Source organism: Orbicella faveolata, unplaced genomic scaffold, assembly GCF_042242905.1.
Source record: "Orbicella faveolata isolate gen_17 unplaced genomic scaffold, um_ofav_v1 contig_1, whole genome shotgun sequence".
Lineage (NCBI taxonomy): Eukaryota > Metazoa > Cnidaria > Anthozoa > Scleractinia > Merulinidae > Orbicella > Orbicella faveolata.
The window spans coordinates 18,696,422-18,712,587 of record NW_028301536.1 but is presented as its reverse complement, the minus strand read 5'-3'; the positions used below and the strand labels follow the sequence as shown (position 1 = coordinate 18,712,587).

The following is a 16,166-nucleotide window of genomic DNA, read 5'->3' as shown; positions in this document are numbered from 1 at the left end:
GATTAGCCTCTTCCAGCTATTTGATCACTTGGGGAGGAGCAAGAAAATGGTGAGAGGAAAAAAGAGGGGGTGGAGTATTGAGCGAGGAGCATTCCCGCACTGTCCTTCTCCCATATTTTTCTCTTTCAGATAAAGACTACTACTGGTAATTTGGTGTATTTTAACTTTTATTTTTAACAAAACTTGAACTGTAACTTTAATACCCTGTACACTAAAATATCTTGGGAATTACCGGTGGAATATTCTTTTAAATCTTCATTTATGACAAAATATATTCTAAATTTTATTGGAAATACAAGGAATATAACTTTTTTGTTGTAATCTAGTAAAGCGTTGAAGAATTTTTTTTTTTTAAAGGAAGGTATATGACCAAAGATCCACAATACAATGACTTAATTAAGCATTTCTTTTTCTCCTTTCACCCTAATCTTCACATAGGTGTTTAAAAGAACCGTTTTTCTTGCAACGTAATACTGGCATGGGGGTATTTGCTTGTTCTTAGTAGAAAAACGACAGCTTTTCATTTTTCAGTTAAATTTCACTTCTAATCTGCTATGATTATTATCCATCTGATATTTCCCAAACACCATTACCCATGAGAAATCCTAATGCTTCATAAGCTACAAACTGAAACACAATGAAATCTACTAAAAGTCCAAGGTAGATTAAGAAAGTAATATTTTCAAAGTGTAGAGACAGAATGTACATGTACAGTGGTCCGACTCTGCTCCCTCTCTGACTTCAATCCATCAGACTTTCCTGACATTAACTGATTATCACATTTGCTCCTGGCATGGTTTTCTCCTCTCTCAAGAAAGAAAAACAAACAGAGATTTCCTCAAAACAACACGAGTTTCCTCTTTGTTTTTGTTGCCGATCACGAGGGCGCTCAAATCTCTCAGTAGATTGCGCTGGGCTAATGGTCATCCTCTTCCTCATCATCATCATCATCATCATTCTGGTTTCTGCGATTACTAGGACCAGCACTGTTTATATGATTCATCCTGGGACGTGGCGGAATCATTGGCTCTGTGATGTTAAACGTTTTTATAATCTCCTAGGCATAGATGAAAAAGAAAAATAACAAGTACCTTTAAAAACACAAAAATGATCCCAAAAATTTTACTTCATTGTGGAGCAGCAGGTCCCTGTTGGCAACAACTTTCTTTATGTAGCTTGTCAAAGATTCCTTTTACCTCACTGGTACTAGTGTGAGATTTGCCTAGTTCGTAGGCTTTGATATTTCACCGAGTTAAAAGTTTTTAGGTTACGTGGTCCGGGGCAAAGATGATGTTCTGGGCCGTTCATCTCAGATACCTCACCAAAATCAATTGACCGTGAAGGCCTGGGTGAAAGCCGTTAACTAGGCAAGTGTGAGATGTAATGGCCTAATGATTACATGTAGTGGGACAGACACAGGGTTGAGCAGTCCAGATTCGTTCTTTGGGTAAAACATTTTTCTCCTACAGTACCTTCCTTCACCAAGGTGTATATAAATGGGTACCAGTAGACTGTTAGCTACGGACAACCCAGCAAAATGAAGGAAGCTCCTCAGGGTTGTTTCAGTTACTCTATGCTATGGAAACCTGGATACATGCAGGCTAAGACAGTGCAACTTCTATAAAAGCTTTTTTGTTCTAGATTGTTTCACTGGGGTTTCACTGGGGTTTCATTAGGGCTGGCACCAGGCATTCAGGCAGAGGATTATTTTGTCCACCTGGTTTGACAATCTAGAGGAAAGGTTTTCCCATAAAGAAGTTCAGTTTAAAATGTTTTGCCCACCTGTGAAAACCAGTTGCCCTCCTGCTAAAAATGCTAATGAAACACAGAGTTTTATCATTCCACTCACCTTATATTCTTGAAGAGTAAGATGAACAACCACTTGTTTCTTTACGTTTTCCTCGTTATCACCGCCCGTTTCTACATATGCTATAATGACAGAGAAAGAACAGATGTCAATCATTTGGTCATGTTTTTATATACTGTCGGAAAATACACTACTTGATACCAATTCCAGCATGTGTTAAGGTATGATATGCATCATGAGTCACTCAGAATAAATGCCTTTCTCTTTATGTTCAACATGACATTTTCCTTTTTGCAATAAAATCACTCTCATTCCATGGTCGGGTCTAATTGTAGCCTGAATCAAGTTTGAGTGATGAGTCAAGTTCAAGTCAAGAAACATGTATATTTTTTCAGACTTAGGGTTAGGGTAACCCTAACCATGGTTCTAATCACTGTGTCAAAATGATGTCCCAGAGAGGTAAAAGAACTGCCAAATGTGATTCATTTTTCACTGCTGATTCCAAGAGTTGTAGCCTCCCAGAAATACATGTACAGTTGTACTTACACACAACTGGTAGTTCATCTTCAAGACTTATATCAGCACGACCATCCTACAGGTAAATTGGAAGTGTGATTAAAACTAGTAATTTAGAGTGATGATAAACTCTACTCCATATTCTGTAAGATAGAATGACAAGGAGCACTGTTACTCTCCTTGCATGGGATGACTGTCAATGATAGGTTACATTGTACATCCCTTTTCCCAAAGATTTTGTCTGGTTGCCCTAACACTGACATCTGTCAGGCTCCACTATTACAAAGAGGCTCTCTTCAGCAATGATTAATTTTGTTTTATATAAAACAAATAGCTTCAGGTTTAGTTTATGAATTTGTGAATCCTACAACTGTACATACAAAATTATAGGATTGGATCCCAACATTTCTCAAACTCATTAATAATTCATCAAGTTTAAACAAAGGAAATCAAGACCGTGAGGGTGTTTGGAGCTCCCCTGGCACGCAGGAGCTCCGCTATTACTTGAAAAGTTCATGGAGCAAATATTTAAAACCATGATTATACTTTTAAGCACCTGACTAAAACTGTACCAAGAGTATGTGGAAAGACTATGACAGCATTGTCATTTGCTTTTATCAAATGTAACATTTAAATTTCAGAATTTTCCAGTAGCAGGGAGAACAAGAGAATTTTCGACAACTCAATTCAAGGACTCTGGAAGGAAGGGAAACTGAGAGTATTCCAAAACTTCAATCAGCTGTATGACCCCTGTACATTTTACTTCAAATCAAGAATATCATTCCTACAACTTACCCTAACTAAGAAGGATAAATGGAAAAGATTCTCAATAGTCTGGCCAAATGAATCAGGATTGATGATAAACTTGAACAGACACACTGGATTTAAGTCATCATCATCTGTGACTAAAACCAAAAGAAACAACAGAAAGGAAAGTGTAATAAAACATTTTCATCATTCAGTCAACTGCAACATACTACTCTACTCTGGTAAGTGTTTAGCCCTAGGAAAATCAGAGACCAGTGATCAGAAGTGATGTTAATAAATTCCCAGTTAATACAATTCATTAAGATGTCAATCCTTGTTTTTTTCCAAGACTATTCAAGGACAAGTCAACTTTTTAAAATTTCAAATGTTTTTCCTGTGTTACAGTTTACATCAACAAATTTTTGATCCCATTGTCAAGTATTCATGGATTGCTGGTAATAACTTCAGGACTTGGGGCAACAGTATTGGTCAAACCTGTTTAAACTGAGTTGGAATCAGTAGTTGAAAACTGCCTTATCAATCCCACTGTCTCAGCTCTTATCCAAATAGCAAGAGAGAATTCTGCCAGAAAATTATTATACAAAAAATAGGCTCAATTATTTAAATAATAGCAACAGAACTCACAAAAAAATTCTCTCACACCTGTGTTATCATAAAGGACTTGATGTAATCTATCAACTTCTTTAGTTGTAGCTTCCTCCCTGGCTTCCACTTTCTCCAACTAATGACAGAAAAACAGGATATTAACAACATGGCAGAATGACTTGACATGGCCAGTTACAGTGTAGGCAGTGGCTGATCATGTTTACTGTAGGTATTGTTGGTCAACACTGTTGAACAATATAATTTGACCAACACTCGGTCGATATCAGAGTGTCAACTGATACACAACGGATATATCGGCCAACAGTGGGTTGAGGGTCAGTTGAGTGTCGCCTTAAGGCCGGCCACATCTACATGTAAATGGACTATTCACAAAAAAAGCTATTTTGGATATGTGACTGCTACTGTTCTTAACAAATTACATTTGTTAAGAACAATTAAAATTACAAATTACACTAAATTTGTAATTGTTAGTAGAATGGATTGCACAACTTTATATATCTGATTCTCACCTGTGTTGGTTTGACTAATTGGGTGGGCTTAGGTTGTGATGTTTTTTTCTGCGTATCTCTTGTTGGACGACGGGGAGGTTCCATAGATAAGGGACCAAGCCTAAGACAAGATAAAATGAGAGATATGTAAATGGCTTAAAACCTCAGTTCTGCCTGACCAGACAGTCATAAAGATCTTAACAATTAACTTTACAATTTGTTGAACTCAGACACCATAGACAGTGCCTCCTGTTTTAAAACCGTGTTCATTTGTTTATCAAACTTTGTCTCCATTGTTTTTTTTACCCTAGTTTAAGCATGTCCATCTTTGTAGTTATTGGGGAATAATAAAGATAATCATAGAAATTTAATTTACATTGTACATGTGGCACTACCCCAATTAAGTACCAATCCTTTAGGATTAGAACATTTCTTAGGGCAGTTTCCCCATGTGGCAAGTACCAGTCTTGTCTCCTGGAGTGTGGTTTATCTATGATTCAGGGCAGGAAAAAAAACAGGTTTGATTGCCCGGGGCAAGTAAAATTTTGCCCTTGGGCAAGTGAAAACAAGTTTGGTGGTCCAGCAGGAAATTAAAATTAGCTGCTGTCAGCAGTCTTGTTATAGTCTATCACTGATTACAGACAAAACCTAGTTACCATAAATCCTGCTTATTTCAAATTTAATAGAAGACAAGGGGTGCTTATTCAAGGGGGTGCTTAATCGAGGGGGGCCACTTATCTAATTTTTCCCAAATTGCGGCCTGACATGATCATTTTTTTAACACATCATCTGTGCGTAAACAGCAACATAAGCTGTTTATCGACATAAAAAGCTGATCCTAAAGTTTAAATTGCGGCACCGTTAGTACTTGTAATAATTTTTTTATGTGGCTAGTACTTTAAATAGCCAATGACAACACAGAATTTTCGATCCTCCACATGAGTATAAGTAGGATGGGGAACACCCCCTCTTCGGATTGATAACGAGAACTCATCTCTATCAGTCCTTCCAAATAATCGGCAACTGAAGAGATCCACATGATAGGATTGAAACCGCGGTCTTGCCTGACCAATACCTGATAATACCATGTCAGAAAACCTACTAACGTCAGAAGGGCTAATAGCAGTCCCTGGCAATTCTAAAGCCATTGAAGAGGAAAACATGGACACCTCAAGCATTCTTGAAGACAATCTTCTTGGCCAGTCCGTAGACGACGAACTACTGTCCTTTCAAGTGCCAAACGACACCAGCCCACAAAAACAAACCGCACGCCAGAGCAGGAGGAAAAACCGTGAACCAAAGAAAGCCGCCAGAATGAACGAGAACCCTACAAAACGTCGCCACAGTCAACCACCACAGTCAGCAGAAAGCAAAATCTTCCACGTGGAATCAGCCATCAAGTCATTGAAAAGACACACAGACAAAGGAACTTGCCCAGAATCCCTACAATACAGGGCGAGGGCTCGGATAAGAGCGGACAATGAATTTAAAACGGACATTAAGCGTCTCAGAAAGAACACTGAGCAAGAATTTGTCAGAGCACTAACACGTTTTCACTACCGTGAAATCGACCGCGCTAGGGTCGAATTAAAACAATCAAAGAGACCAAAAGTAGTGCAAACGCCAACTGAAAATGAGAATTGTAACAACAAACCAGCGCGCTCGGCACCAGCTGCATGTAACACTGATGTAACAATCACGAATGTTTAAGAAATTGCTGGCAGTATCCAGGCTAGTATTGCCCAGTTCAGCAAAATGATGGAAAAATTAGGAGACATTGAGAATAAACAAGTTCAAAAGTACAAATGTGTATTCTCTGACTCCCACTACAACACAGGGGCCAAAAATAATGCAAAAAACACAAGAGGAAGGAATGCAAAAAGCAATCTAACGAACAAAAAGCGCAAAGAGCGCAGAAAGATCAAACAAAAGAAACAATCACACATACAAATAGAGGCGAACCAAAAACATATAAAAAACCTCTCAAACAAAGGACTCTCAAATGACCAGATCAATTTGCTGGCAAAAGGGCTCAAATTTATCCCAACACCCGTGACAAAACAAACACAAATAAAGCGTCAAATCTTGCGTGACTTCGATCAGTACGCAAGAAGAAGGCGCCTCATGTACATATTTCACGGGCAAAACAACGAACCACATCCTTTCCATGTAAAATCTACATGGGAACCACCAATACAACAATCAGTTGCCCTTGAAAGCTACCTAGAAGAGGTGAAGAGTGAACTCGCAGACTTAAAACTCACAAAGCCTAAAAATAATCTATCACCCGCGGAACGCGCAGCTCTCAAAGCCTTAAAGCGTGACAGCGGAATTAATATTAAAAAGGCAGACAAAGGAACAACCACTGTTGTGATGAATACAGAAGACAAAAAACAAGAAGGTCAAATCCACCTAGACAACATAACCCACTACAGGCCTCTTGAAACACCCATGGTAATTTATACACAACATAGGGTTGAACAACTCATCAACGAGTTCTACTGTAGAAACCACATAGACGAAATCACTAAAAAATGGCTTTGTGAAATGCCAAAACCGCCTCGCATTCAAGAATTCTACACCCTTACTAAAATACACAAACCGACCCCGGTCGGTAGACCAATAATATCAGGGTGTGAAGGCCCAACAGAGAAATTATCATCATTTGTTGACAAACTACTTCAGCCTATTGCAAAACAACAGAAGTCTTATCTCAAAGATTCAACAGACTTCATTAATTTCATAGAAAAAACGAAAGTCCCAGCGGACGTTATGCTTGTTTCAATGGACGTAACGAGCCTCTATACGAACATACCACAAGAGGAGGGAATCCAAACAGTATGCAGAGCATACGAAACATTCTACGTAAATAAACCTCCTATCCCAACACCACTACTAGAGCAATCGATAAGGCTTATTCTACAGAAAACTCATTCCAGTTCGCTGAAAAAAACTACCTCCAAATACATGGCACAGCCATGGGCACAAAGATGGCAGTAGCATTTGCTAACATCTTCGTGAGTAAGGTAGAAACAGAAATCCTAAGCCAAAGCGCATTTCAACCGCTCGTCTGGAAACGATATATAGACGACATATTTTCACTCTGGACTATAAACAGGGATGAAATATTACAGTTCATTGAACAAGCAAACAACCACCACCCGACAATAAAATTCACGGCTGAGGTTTCTGAAACAGAAACGACATTCCTGGATACGAACATTTCTAAAGGCGAAAGATTCAAAAAAGACTCAGTTCTTGATGTGCGTACCCACTTCAAGCCTACTGAAACGTTCCAATATATACACTTTACTTCATCCCACCCACTGGGAGTTAAAAAAGGTTTCATCAAAGGAGAGGCTTTAAGACTTCTCAGAACGAACTCTTCTAAGAAAATATTTGAAGAGAAAATCAAAACCTTCAAGTCACACCTTATTGAGAGAGGTTACCCAGAGAATCTTATTCAAGCAACCCTCTCTGAAGTGAACTTTGAGGAGAGGAAACTAGCCCTCCAACCAAAACAGAGAGAAAACAAACGAATCTTGCCTTTTGTCACACAATATCAACCATCAGTGCCAAACCTAAAACAAATCCTAATGAAAAAATGGCATTTAATAGAACAACAACCATTACTGAGCGAAATCTACAAGGATCCGCCCCTCTTTTCATACAAAAGAGGGCGTTCACTCAAAGATATACTTGTGAGAGCCAAACTATAAAAGGCTAAAACACGTGCTTGAGAGTCATGCAGGCCTGTCAACCCCATTTTACACGATGATGACGGCCAGGTCAACCCGTAACAGTCAAGTGGTGGCCTTCGATGCCATTGTTTCTGTTGCTGAGACGACTCGACCACGTCCCAATGATGCAAATCTCCCTCGATCAACTTCACAGACGCCGGTCGTTCCTTCGACGTCTCAAGCTCAGCCTGCTGATCAGCCTTCTCCTGCTTTCTTGGCATCGGTTATCAATGCGGTCAAGCAAGCCCTCGCGGCCGAGCAAGCTTCAAATTTGCCATTGACGCCTCCAGTTTCTTCATCCATGAGTGTGCCGGAGGCGGCCATGCCTGGGGGCGTTCCTCCATCGTCTCTATCTTCTGGCCAGCTAGATGCTCAAGTCTCAGCCCTGGCAGCCTCTGGCGTTGGCTTTCCGCCAGTTTCGGCGGTCGCTGCGAGCGCTACGGCGCAAGGTAGGCCCAATTTTGTTGTGCCCTCTTTTGTTTCTACGTTTGCCTCGCCAATACCCGCACTCGAAACTTCTTCGTCCAATTCCGCTATTGGGACCGCGTCACTCGCTCTCGGCAGTGTTTCTTCGCCGGCCCAGTCGCCTATACTGCATCAGGCTTTCGTGGTTGGCCCTGGGTTTTCGCCCATTCCAGCGAAGCTTGTAAGCCAGATTGTGGCTGGGAAGTTTGTAGAGCTGAACGAGCTGCTTTCGGTCAACATAGTTTCAACTGAGTCCAAGCCTCAGTTGCTGCTCGACGGTCGGTTGGTGCTAACTTCGACACCTAAAAAACCTAAACGGTGCATTGAGGATATATCGAGTTGGCTGGAGGCTTTCTTAGTGTACAGCCTCATTTTGTCGTCCCACTTCCCTCAGCGGTGGAGGGATTTGCTGCAATACCAGCTTTTGATTCTCCGCACATATCGCCAGTTCACCGGTCGGGTTTGGTTGGCGTATGATCGGGCCTTCTGCGAACACGCTGCCGCAACGAACTTGACGGACTGGTTGGCCATAAATGTCCAGTTGTTTAATTTCCACGCGGCTGGGGCCTCTGTCCGTCCTGGCCGTGAATTGTCAGATGAATCCACAGAGCCACATGGAGCTGCATCTTCCCATGTTATTTGCAAATCGTGGAACCGAGGCCATTGTGTTGCTCCTTCTTTATCATGCCGTTTTGCACACAAATGCTCCAGCTGCTTTGGTCCGCACCGCGTTGGAGCTTACCCTGGCGAGCCACCAAGCCAGTCCCGAGCTTCTCCCAAACGGCAAGCTGACTCTTCTCCTTCTTGCTCGAGCAGCAAATCCAGGCGCTAAGCGATTGAAGTAGTAGACTTTAATACTTGTCATTAGGCCCTCCCATACTGTTTTGACTTTGCTGTTAGGGTGGAGGACTTCTAGCTGCAGGTTTAGGTGCGAATAGACACTATCTGATTGTTGTTTGTCATTTGCCGCGTTATGTTTGTTATTTCCCACCACACTATGTTGTTGTTCTTTCGTTTTAGGATGGCATATTTACCACTTGTATTTTTTTGACCTTTTGTGCTTGAATTAAATCTAGTCGCTTCAGTTTTATTTTCATGGCATTTGTTATTTACCAGGTTGTGCATAAATTAAGGGGTTTGGGTTGGGGTTAGATATTATGGGGCCAGTTATTGACTCCTGTTTTATCTGTGTTCCTTCCCTAGTTCCTCTCCCCCCAGTTTCAGCAGTCACTCCTCTGCAGGCGGAGCAGTTTGCCTGGGAGTTGTGGCTCCATCCCCATCAACAGCAGGTTCATTTTGTATTGGATGGAATCCGTCACGGGTTCAAATTGGGCTTCTGCCCGGCCCAAAAGCTTAAGGCGGCTAAGAAAAACAAACCATCTGCGCACCAGCATCAGTCTGTCATTGACGACTATTTAGCCAATGAGGTGTCGTTGGGAAGGGTGGCTGGCCCGTTCGATTCCCCCCCCCTTCCCCAACCTCCAAGTCAGTAGCTTTGGTGTTATTCCAAAGAAGGGCCAACCAGGAAAGTGGCGCCTCATCGTGGACTTGTCTTCCCCAGGGGGGGGGCTAGTGTCAATGATGGGATCAACCCAGATGAGTTTACCCTCCACTACATAACTGTGGATCAAATTATTCGCCTAGTGTCTCGACTGGGAAAGGGGGCCCTCATGGCGAAGTTCGATGTCGAGGCTGCTTACCGCAATGTTCCTGTTCATCCGTCTGACCGTTATTTGCTGGGGATGAAGTGGCGTAATCAATACTACGTGGATCTGGCTCTCCCCTTTGGCCTTCGATCAGCTCCTTTCATCTTCAATGCGATAGCAGACATGGTTGAGTGGATCCTCGTGCATTCTTACCAGATTCCAGACCTGCTGCACTACCTCGACGACTTCATCACTGCTGGCCCTCCTGAGTCATCTCAGTGTGCACACAACTTGAGTATTGCAGTGTCAGTATGCAGACGTTTGGGCTTGCCACTTCACCCCGGCAAGTGTGTGGGCCCTTCAACTGTGCTCGTGGTCCTAGGTATTGAGCTGGATTCCGTTAATCAAATCGCTCGTCTCCCCGCCGAGAAATTGTCCGCTTTGCGAGATCTCATTACTTCTTGGCTTTCTCGAAAATGGTGCAATAGGCAGGAGTTAGAATCTCTCATTGGCCATCTGCATCATGCGGCGAAAGTGGTCTGGCCTGGGAGAACTTTCTTACGTCGCATGATCGACCTGTTATGCTGCTTTCGCAAAAGGGATCACCCAGTTCGCCTTAACAGGGAATTTCACTTGGACCTCCTGTGGTGGCACCAATTCTTGTCAGATTGGCACGGTGTTAGCTTTTGGCTGTTCCCAGGTTTATTGCCAGAGGCAGACGTTGAGGTGGCTTCTGATGCAGCTGGATCAATTGGTTATGGAGCATACCTCAAGGGCCTTTGGTTTGCTGGTTCCTGGGCTCCTTCTCAACAAGAGCAGTCCATCGCTTATAAGGAGCTCTTTCCAGTTGTCATCGCTGCTCATGTTTGGGGACACATGTGGTGCAAGAAGCATGTCCTTTTCCGTTCAGACAACAATGCTGTCGTCCATGTTTTGAATTCCAGGACTTCTAAAGTACCGTGTTTGATGCGATTACTGCGTAGCCTGCTTCTTGCAGCCGCTCATCATAGTTTTTCCTTTTCTGCCCAACATGTACCTGGGGTTAACAATCAGATAGCTGATGCTTTGTCTGGCTTTCGTTGGCAGGACTTCAGGCAGTTGGTCCCGGATGCACAGCTTCACCCTACTTGGATCCCGCCAGAGCTTCTGGTGGACTTGACTTCTCTGCCCTAGAGCAACAGTGCTTTTCCTTTCTGTCGCAAGGTCTCGCCCCCTCGACACGCCGTTCATACGCTTCAGCACAATCGAAGTTCATTTCCTTTTGCCGTCAGCTTGGCAAGTTACATCCTTCAGGGTCCCCGTGCCCAGCAGACGAATGGACACTTTGCCTCTTTGTCACGTTTCTTGCGAGAACTATTCAGCACTCCTCTATCGAGGTGTATTTGTCTGGGGTTAGAGCCCTTCATATTGAACAAGGGTTCCCCGAGCCACTTATGAATTGCCTTCGTCTTCAACGGGTTGTACGTGGAATCAAGCGCTGTCAAGGTTCTCCTTCTTCTTCGCGACTTCCCATTACTGATGACCTGATGTTGGTTATTTGGCGGTCTCTTGACCTTTGCCTCCCGGACCATTGCATGTTCTGGGCAGCTTGTTCATTGGGATATTTTGGCTTCCTTTGCGCTTCCGAGTTCACTGTTCCCAACCTGTCTAGCTTCTCTTCATCTCTGCACTTGGGTGTTCAGGATGTTGCGGTGGATTCACCTTCAGCCCCATCATGCATGCGCATTAAGATTAAAGGTTCCAAGACTTATCCGTTTCGGAAGGGCTGTCTCATTCACATCGGCGTTGGTAGGCATCCATTGTGTGCAGTGCATGCTCTTATGACTTACCTTGCACTCAGGGGTGATGCTCCAGGCCCCCTGTTTTTGTTCCAGAGTGGTCAGCCCCTCTCACATTCTGTGTTAACGGATTGGCTTCGGCAGATCATGGTCTCTGCCAGGATTCCTGGTAACTTCTCGAGCCATAGCTTTCGTATAGGGGCTGCTACTGTCGCTGCTCGCAATGGAGTACCGGATCATTTGATTCAGTCCATGGGCCGCTGGTCAAGCAATGCCTATCAGCTCTACATTAGGACCCCGTCAGATACCTTAGCTGCCCTCTCTAAAAAATTGGCTTGAGGAAAGCATTTGTGCTACCTGGAACGCCTTTTGGAGCTTATCTCTGGTTGCTGTAGCATGATGTTCCTGGGTCTTTCTTTTGGACTTGCAGTCCACCGTGGCTAGCTTCCTAGGTATGTGTTTATTTTGCATTTGCCCTTTATACCAGCTGATTGGTGCTTGGGGGTAGGTTTGGGGGGATCAGAGGTACCATGTCACCCTGTCCCCAGGTCCCTCCTTTCTCCAAGCACCAGGAGAAGGGTTTCATCTGAGTGGTTCCTGCTTTCCAGGGTTGCCATGGATACCTCCTAGCAGCTTATGGCTTTGGCACCCTGCTAACCTTTAAGGCACCAGTTCCCAAGCTCATCTATTTGTGATGAGTTTAAATGTGGCTAAATATCATTTAGGAGAGGTTAAACTCGAGCTAATGCAGCCAGCTAGTGTGCCCATCCAGCTAATATCATTTAGGCAAGTTAAATATGAGCTTATGCAGCCAGCGGTTTCCGCGTTTGGGAGTACGTGACCTGTGGGGCGGCCTTCAGGGGTTTTGCAGGGGTTTATGGTTCATTGCATAATATTGTTGTAGTGTATTCTGCTGATTGTTGCGGATCAGTTGCACTGCTTTGCTCGCGAATCATTGCGGATTCTTGCACCCTCTCCTCCCTCCCGTTTTGTTCTTGGTCAGGGTAAGTATTCTCCAGGTAAGTAGATTCCACTGAATTTCTTTCAGTGTGACGGTGCTGGTTAGCGGACGCTCATTGGGTGGTTCCTGCTTTCCAGGGTTGCTATGGATACCTCCTAGCGGCTTATGGCTTTGGCACCCCGCTAACCTTTAAGGCACCAGTTCCCAAGCTCATCTATTTGTGATGAGTTTAACCGAACTTAATGTGTTCACAAACTGAAACAATGCACAAATCTAATACTACACAACAAAAACTATACATTCTTTGTTGTCTCATTACTTGTCACCAAAATGGGGGGAAGGAAGGGAGCGCATATTCGGGGTTGGCATTTATTTTAAATTTTGGCCGATAGGAGGGGCACTTATTCAAAGGGGGGTGTTAATTCAAGGATTTACGGCAATCATGTAGTTGATAAGGCATGAACATTGCATGCCTATTGGCCAAGTATTATTCTAGTGCAGGCAACTGAAAACTGAAATGTACTAGGTCAAATGGACTTCAGAATGTTTTTTCCTGCCCTGTAATTGGAGCTTACTTGTGTATATCCTGTACACTAGTGCCCATATGCATGGTTTGATAGGAAGACCTCACAAAAGTCATGGCAGTGAAATACAGGTATTGGGCTTGTTTGGATCAAATGATACAACACAAGGATAAACATACATAAAATCAACATTTGGTGTTCTCCTGAAAGCCACGCTTGCTTTTTGTCCAAGCTTCTTCCAATCAAGGCAGGGAGGTGGATGTTGACTTCTACTGGGCATGTCCTCATCTTCGTCATCTTCTCTACTTGCATCTGCAATATTTCTGCCTCCCATAAAAGTGATCTGGTAACCGGTAAAAAAAGTGTCAACAAATACTAAATAGAAACACCATGGTTCCTAGAGGTGGCGGATGGGAGTTGAGACAGGCTAGGGTGAAGGGGATACAGGCAGGTAGGAACTTCGCAGAAAAGGTGGTGGTCATTTGAATTAAATGTAAATAAAATGCAAACTATTACAAAATTTGTAATACCGGGTATTTTGGCCCCATCAAAGCAACCTGTTAAGTGTTTGATGTGGAATACTGTAGAATGTAATACAGCCCCTCTAAGCGGGGTTGGGACAGGATTCTGGTAGGAAAGGAATGACTAAGGGGAGGCTACAGGAGCCAGAACAGGAAATGGTAGGAAGTGGGAGAAAAAGGCAAAATTATCTTTCATTTATTCAGGTTTTTACTGCTAAACTTCTAAACTCCAGGAGACAGCAGGCTGTAGTCAATCAATCAACACACACTCTGCATTGCATTACCTCTTTTACAACTGAGTTCATGGCATAAGATTTATGGGAAGCAGAAAAGAAAACAGGGGTGGATCCAGGATTTTTCTTAGAAGGGGGAGCACCACTAAGGAATGACTTAACTGACTGGTGAGGGAAACAAATTTTAAAAGTGAATATCAAGAAGAAGGCTTCCTCTTGGGTGGGGGGCGGGGGGTACACACTCCTGCACCCTCCCCCTAGATCTGCCCCTGGAAAGGTATGAGAAGCAGTAGGTTGATTTCTGGTTCCCCAGCAAGGTATCCATATATATTTTGACAGAGCTGACAAACTTATAGCCACACACTAGAACTATACGGCATGATTACTACGATCTTTAGTATGAAAGTTATTGATGATAATTTAATAATATATGATATTTATAATACTCAGTAAACACACTAATTGGACCTGTTCACTTACCAGCTTCTGGACAAAGGTATCAGGATCAAATGTAACCAAGTGAGTTTGTAATTGCTGAGCCTGTTGACTTCCAAGATTTGAAGCAAGCACCAGGAAATGAGAGTCAAGAACAGCCTCTCTTGTTAACCTCACTGAGGGAGAAAAATGAAAACAAAAATAATTATAATCTCCTGCTAAAGACATTTAATAATTCTCAAATAATTAAATGATAAATAAAACTTTTGCCTTTGGAAAAAATAGAAAATTTTTGTTGTGTTCTTAGATAAGAACAAAATCCTGCAGTTCTGCTGGCTCTAAAAACCACAATGCTTAGCCAATTCCAGGCATTTAAATAGGTGAAGAGCTGTATGAAATAGCATTAGACAGTGTAAATAATAACTGGAAAAAGATGAACCGCTTGAAGGGAGATGGCACCTAATCACTTTAAATGCCAATCATTCTGCCCTTTGCAACTTGAAATTTTCAGGCAGCTACCAAACTAACCAGAGGCTACATCAGGCTTCATGGTAGACTTTACAGCGGGTTTTTAGCCAGGATTTGAAAAGGAGGTATCCAAAATTAGCTATCGGGTCAGCTCAGCCAAGTAATTTAAAATATTTCTCTAGAAAGAGGGTTCGTACCCTTTTTCAGAAACAAATTTCCAGGACTTTTCCAGGACTCGGATTGATTTTTCGAGGACTCTAAAATTCACATTAACCCTTTCACTCCCAAGATCTTAATGTTAATTCTCCTTACCGTCTGCCATAAATTTCATATTTTTTTACTTGAGTTTAACAGATTTCCATAACTTTCCAGTACCAGTAGCCCTTTTCCAGCACTGGAAAGTCCTGGAAATGCCACAATAAAATTCCAGGACTTTCCAGGTTTTCCAGGACCTGTACGAACCCTGTAGAAAGTGGCCATCCACAGGATGCCTGAATGCTCATCTGGCTAAGAATCTGCTGTGCTATTTAGCTGCAGCAGCTCTCATGTGGTTGAGAGGCATTTCGATTTCGTTTTTTGTCTTTCTGGATGTCAAACTCGTAAATCCAAATCCCTCTTACCTCCTTTAAATAAAGTGTCAGCTTTGTCCAGAGCCTGGTGTAATCCGGTCGACTCAGGCTTGATAAAATCATGTCTATTTTCTGTTGAGAATTAAAAATATCGGAAAATGATAAAAGGATAATGTGGATAAGCTATACAACAGCTCATTCTCTTGAAGTGCATCATCCTTTAGAGGTTATTGACTCACTGAAACTTATCTCAGGTACGTTATTAAATAGTAACCATAAAATATATCGCTGTAACAGGAAGGGAAAATTAGGTAAATTGCAGTTGCATTGCTTTTGAGCTTACTTTGAGTTTCGGCGATCAGTTCACGATATTCGTATCGAATTCGTCGTCTCTCACGGGGATCTGCTTTAGGATCTGCATGTGGGTCGTAATCATCGGAACCTGCACCATCCTCACCCATGTCGACTAAGCTACAATTATTGCAGATAATGGCAGTAAAGGTATATAAATGTAGATATGAACCCAACAAACCTACAAAATTAAAGGCAAGGCACCCGCCAGAAACTGACAGGTAGGTTCTGGGTTCGCGCGCTTTCCTATAGACTGCTGTAAGAGATTTGCGCATACAATTCGCGAGTAG

At 42.7% G+C, this 16,166-nt stretch overlaps 4 protein-coding genes across 4 annotated transcripts; 3 read left to right on the top strand and 1 right to left on the bottom strand.

The window, feature by feature from the left end:
- Positions 1-149: 149 nt before the first annotated feature.
- LOC110067207 (non-structural maintenance of chromosomes element 4 homolog A-like) lies at positions 150-16,159 on the bottom strand. Its single transcript, XM_020774513.2, has 10 exons — positions 15,869-16,159; positions 15,577-15,657; positions 14,534-14,664; positions 13,479-13,642; positions 4,207-4,306; positions 3,734-3,812; positions 3,119-3,228; positions 2,354-2,399; positions 1,850-1,929; positions 150-1,057 (listed from the first exon to the last, which is right to left on the bottom strand). Exons 1-10 carry the CDS (start codon positions 16,149-16,151, stop codon positions 917-919), a joined length of 1,215 nt encoding a protein of 404 aa, XP_020630172.2. The 5' UTR covers positions 16,152-16,159; the 3' UTR covers positions 150-916.
- On the top strand, positions 7,115-7,952 carry LOC149118315 (uncharacterized). Its single transcript, XM_089293707.1, has one exon. It carries the CDS (start codon positions 7,164-7,166, stop codon positions 7,902-7,904), a length of 741 nt encoding a protein of 246 aa, XP_089149833.1. The 5' UTR covers positions 7,115-7,163; the 3' UTR covers positions 7,905-7,952.
- Positions 7,963-9,480, top strand: LOC149118314 (uncharacterized). The gene has a single exon (XM_089293713.1). It carries the CDS (start codon positions 7,963-7,965, stop codon positions 9,220-9,222), a length of 1,260 nt encoding a protein of 419 aa, XP_089149839.1. The 3' UTR covers positions 9,223-9,480.
- Positions 11,182-12,529, top strand: LOC149118313 (uncharacterized). The gene has a single exon (XM_089293742.1). The coding sequence runs from the start codon at positions 11,470-11,472 to the stop codon at positions 12,151-12,153; it is 684 nt and encodes a 227-aa protein (XP_089149868.1). The 5' UTR covers positions 11,182-11,469; the 3' UTR covers positions 12,154-12,529.
- Positions 16,160-16,166: the final 7 nt, after the last annotated feature.

Coding starts and splice junctions, on each gene's coding strand:
- LOC149118315 (XM_089293707.1), top strand. CDS start 7,164: ATGGGCACAAAGATGGCAGTAGCATTTGCTAACATCTTCGTGAGTAAG.
- LOC149118314 (XM_089293713.1), top strand. CDS start 7,963: ATGACGGCCAGGTCAACCCGTAACAGTCAAGTGGTGGCCTTCGATGCC.
- LOC149118313 (XM_089293742.1), top strand. CDS start 11,470: ATGAATTGCCTTCGTCTTCAACGGGTTGTACGTGGAATCAAGCGCTGT.
- LOC110067207 (XM_020774513.2), bottom strand. CDS start 16,151: ATGCGCAAATCTCTTACAGCAGTCTATAGGAAAGCGCGCGAACCCAGA. Junction 3,229..3,733: donor AGTCCTTTATGATAACACAG/GTGTGAGAGAAT, acceptor TTTTGGTTTTAG/TCACAGATGATGATGACTTA. Junction 1,930..2,353: donor AGATGAACTACCAGTTGTGT/GTAAGTACAACT, acceptor CTGTCATTATAG/CATATGTAGAAACGGGCGGT.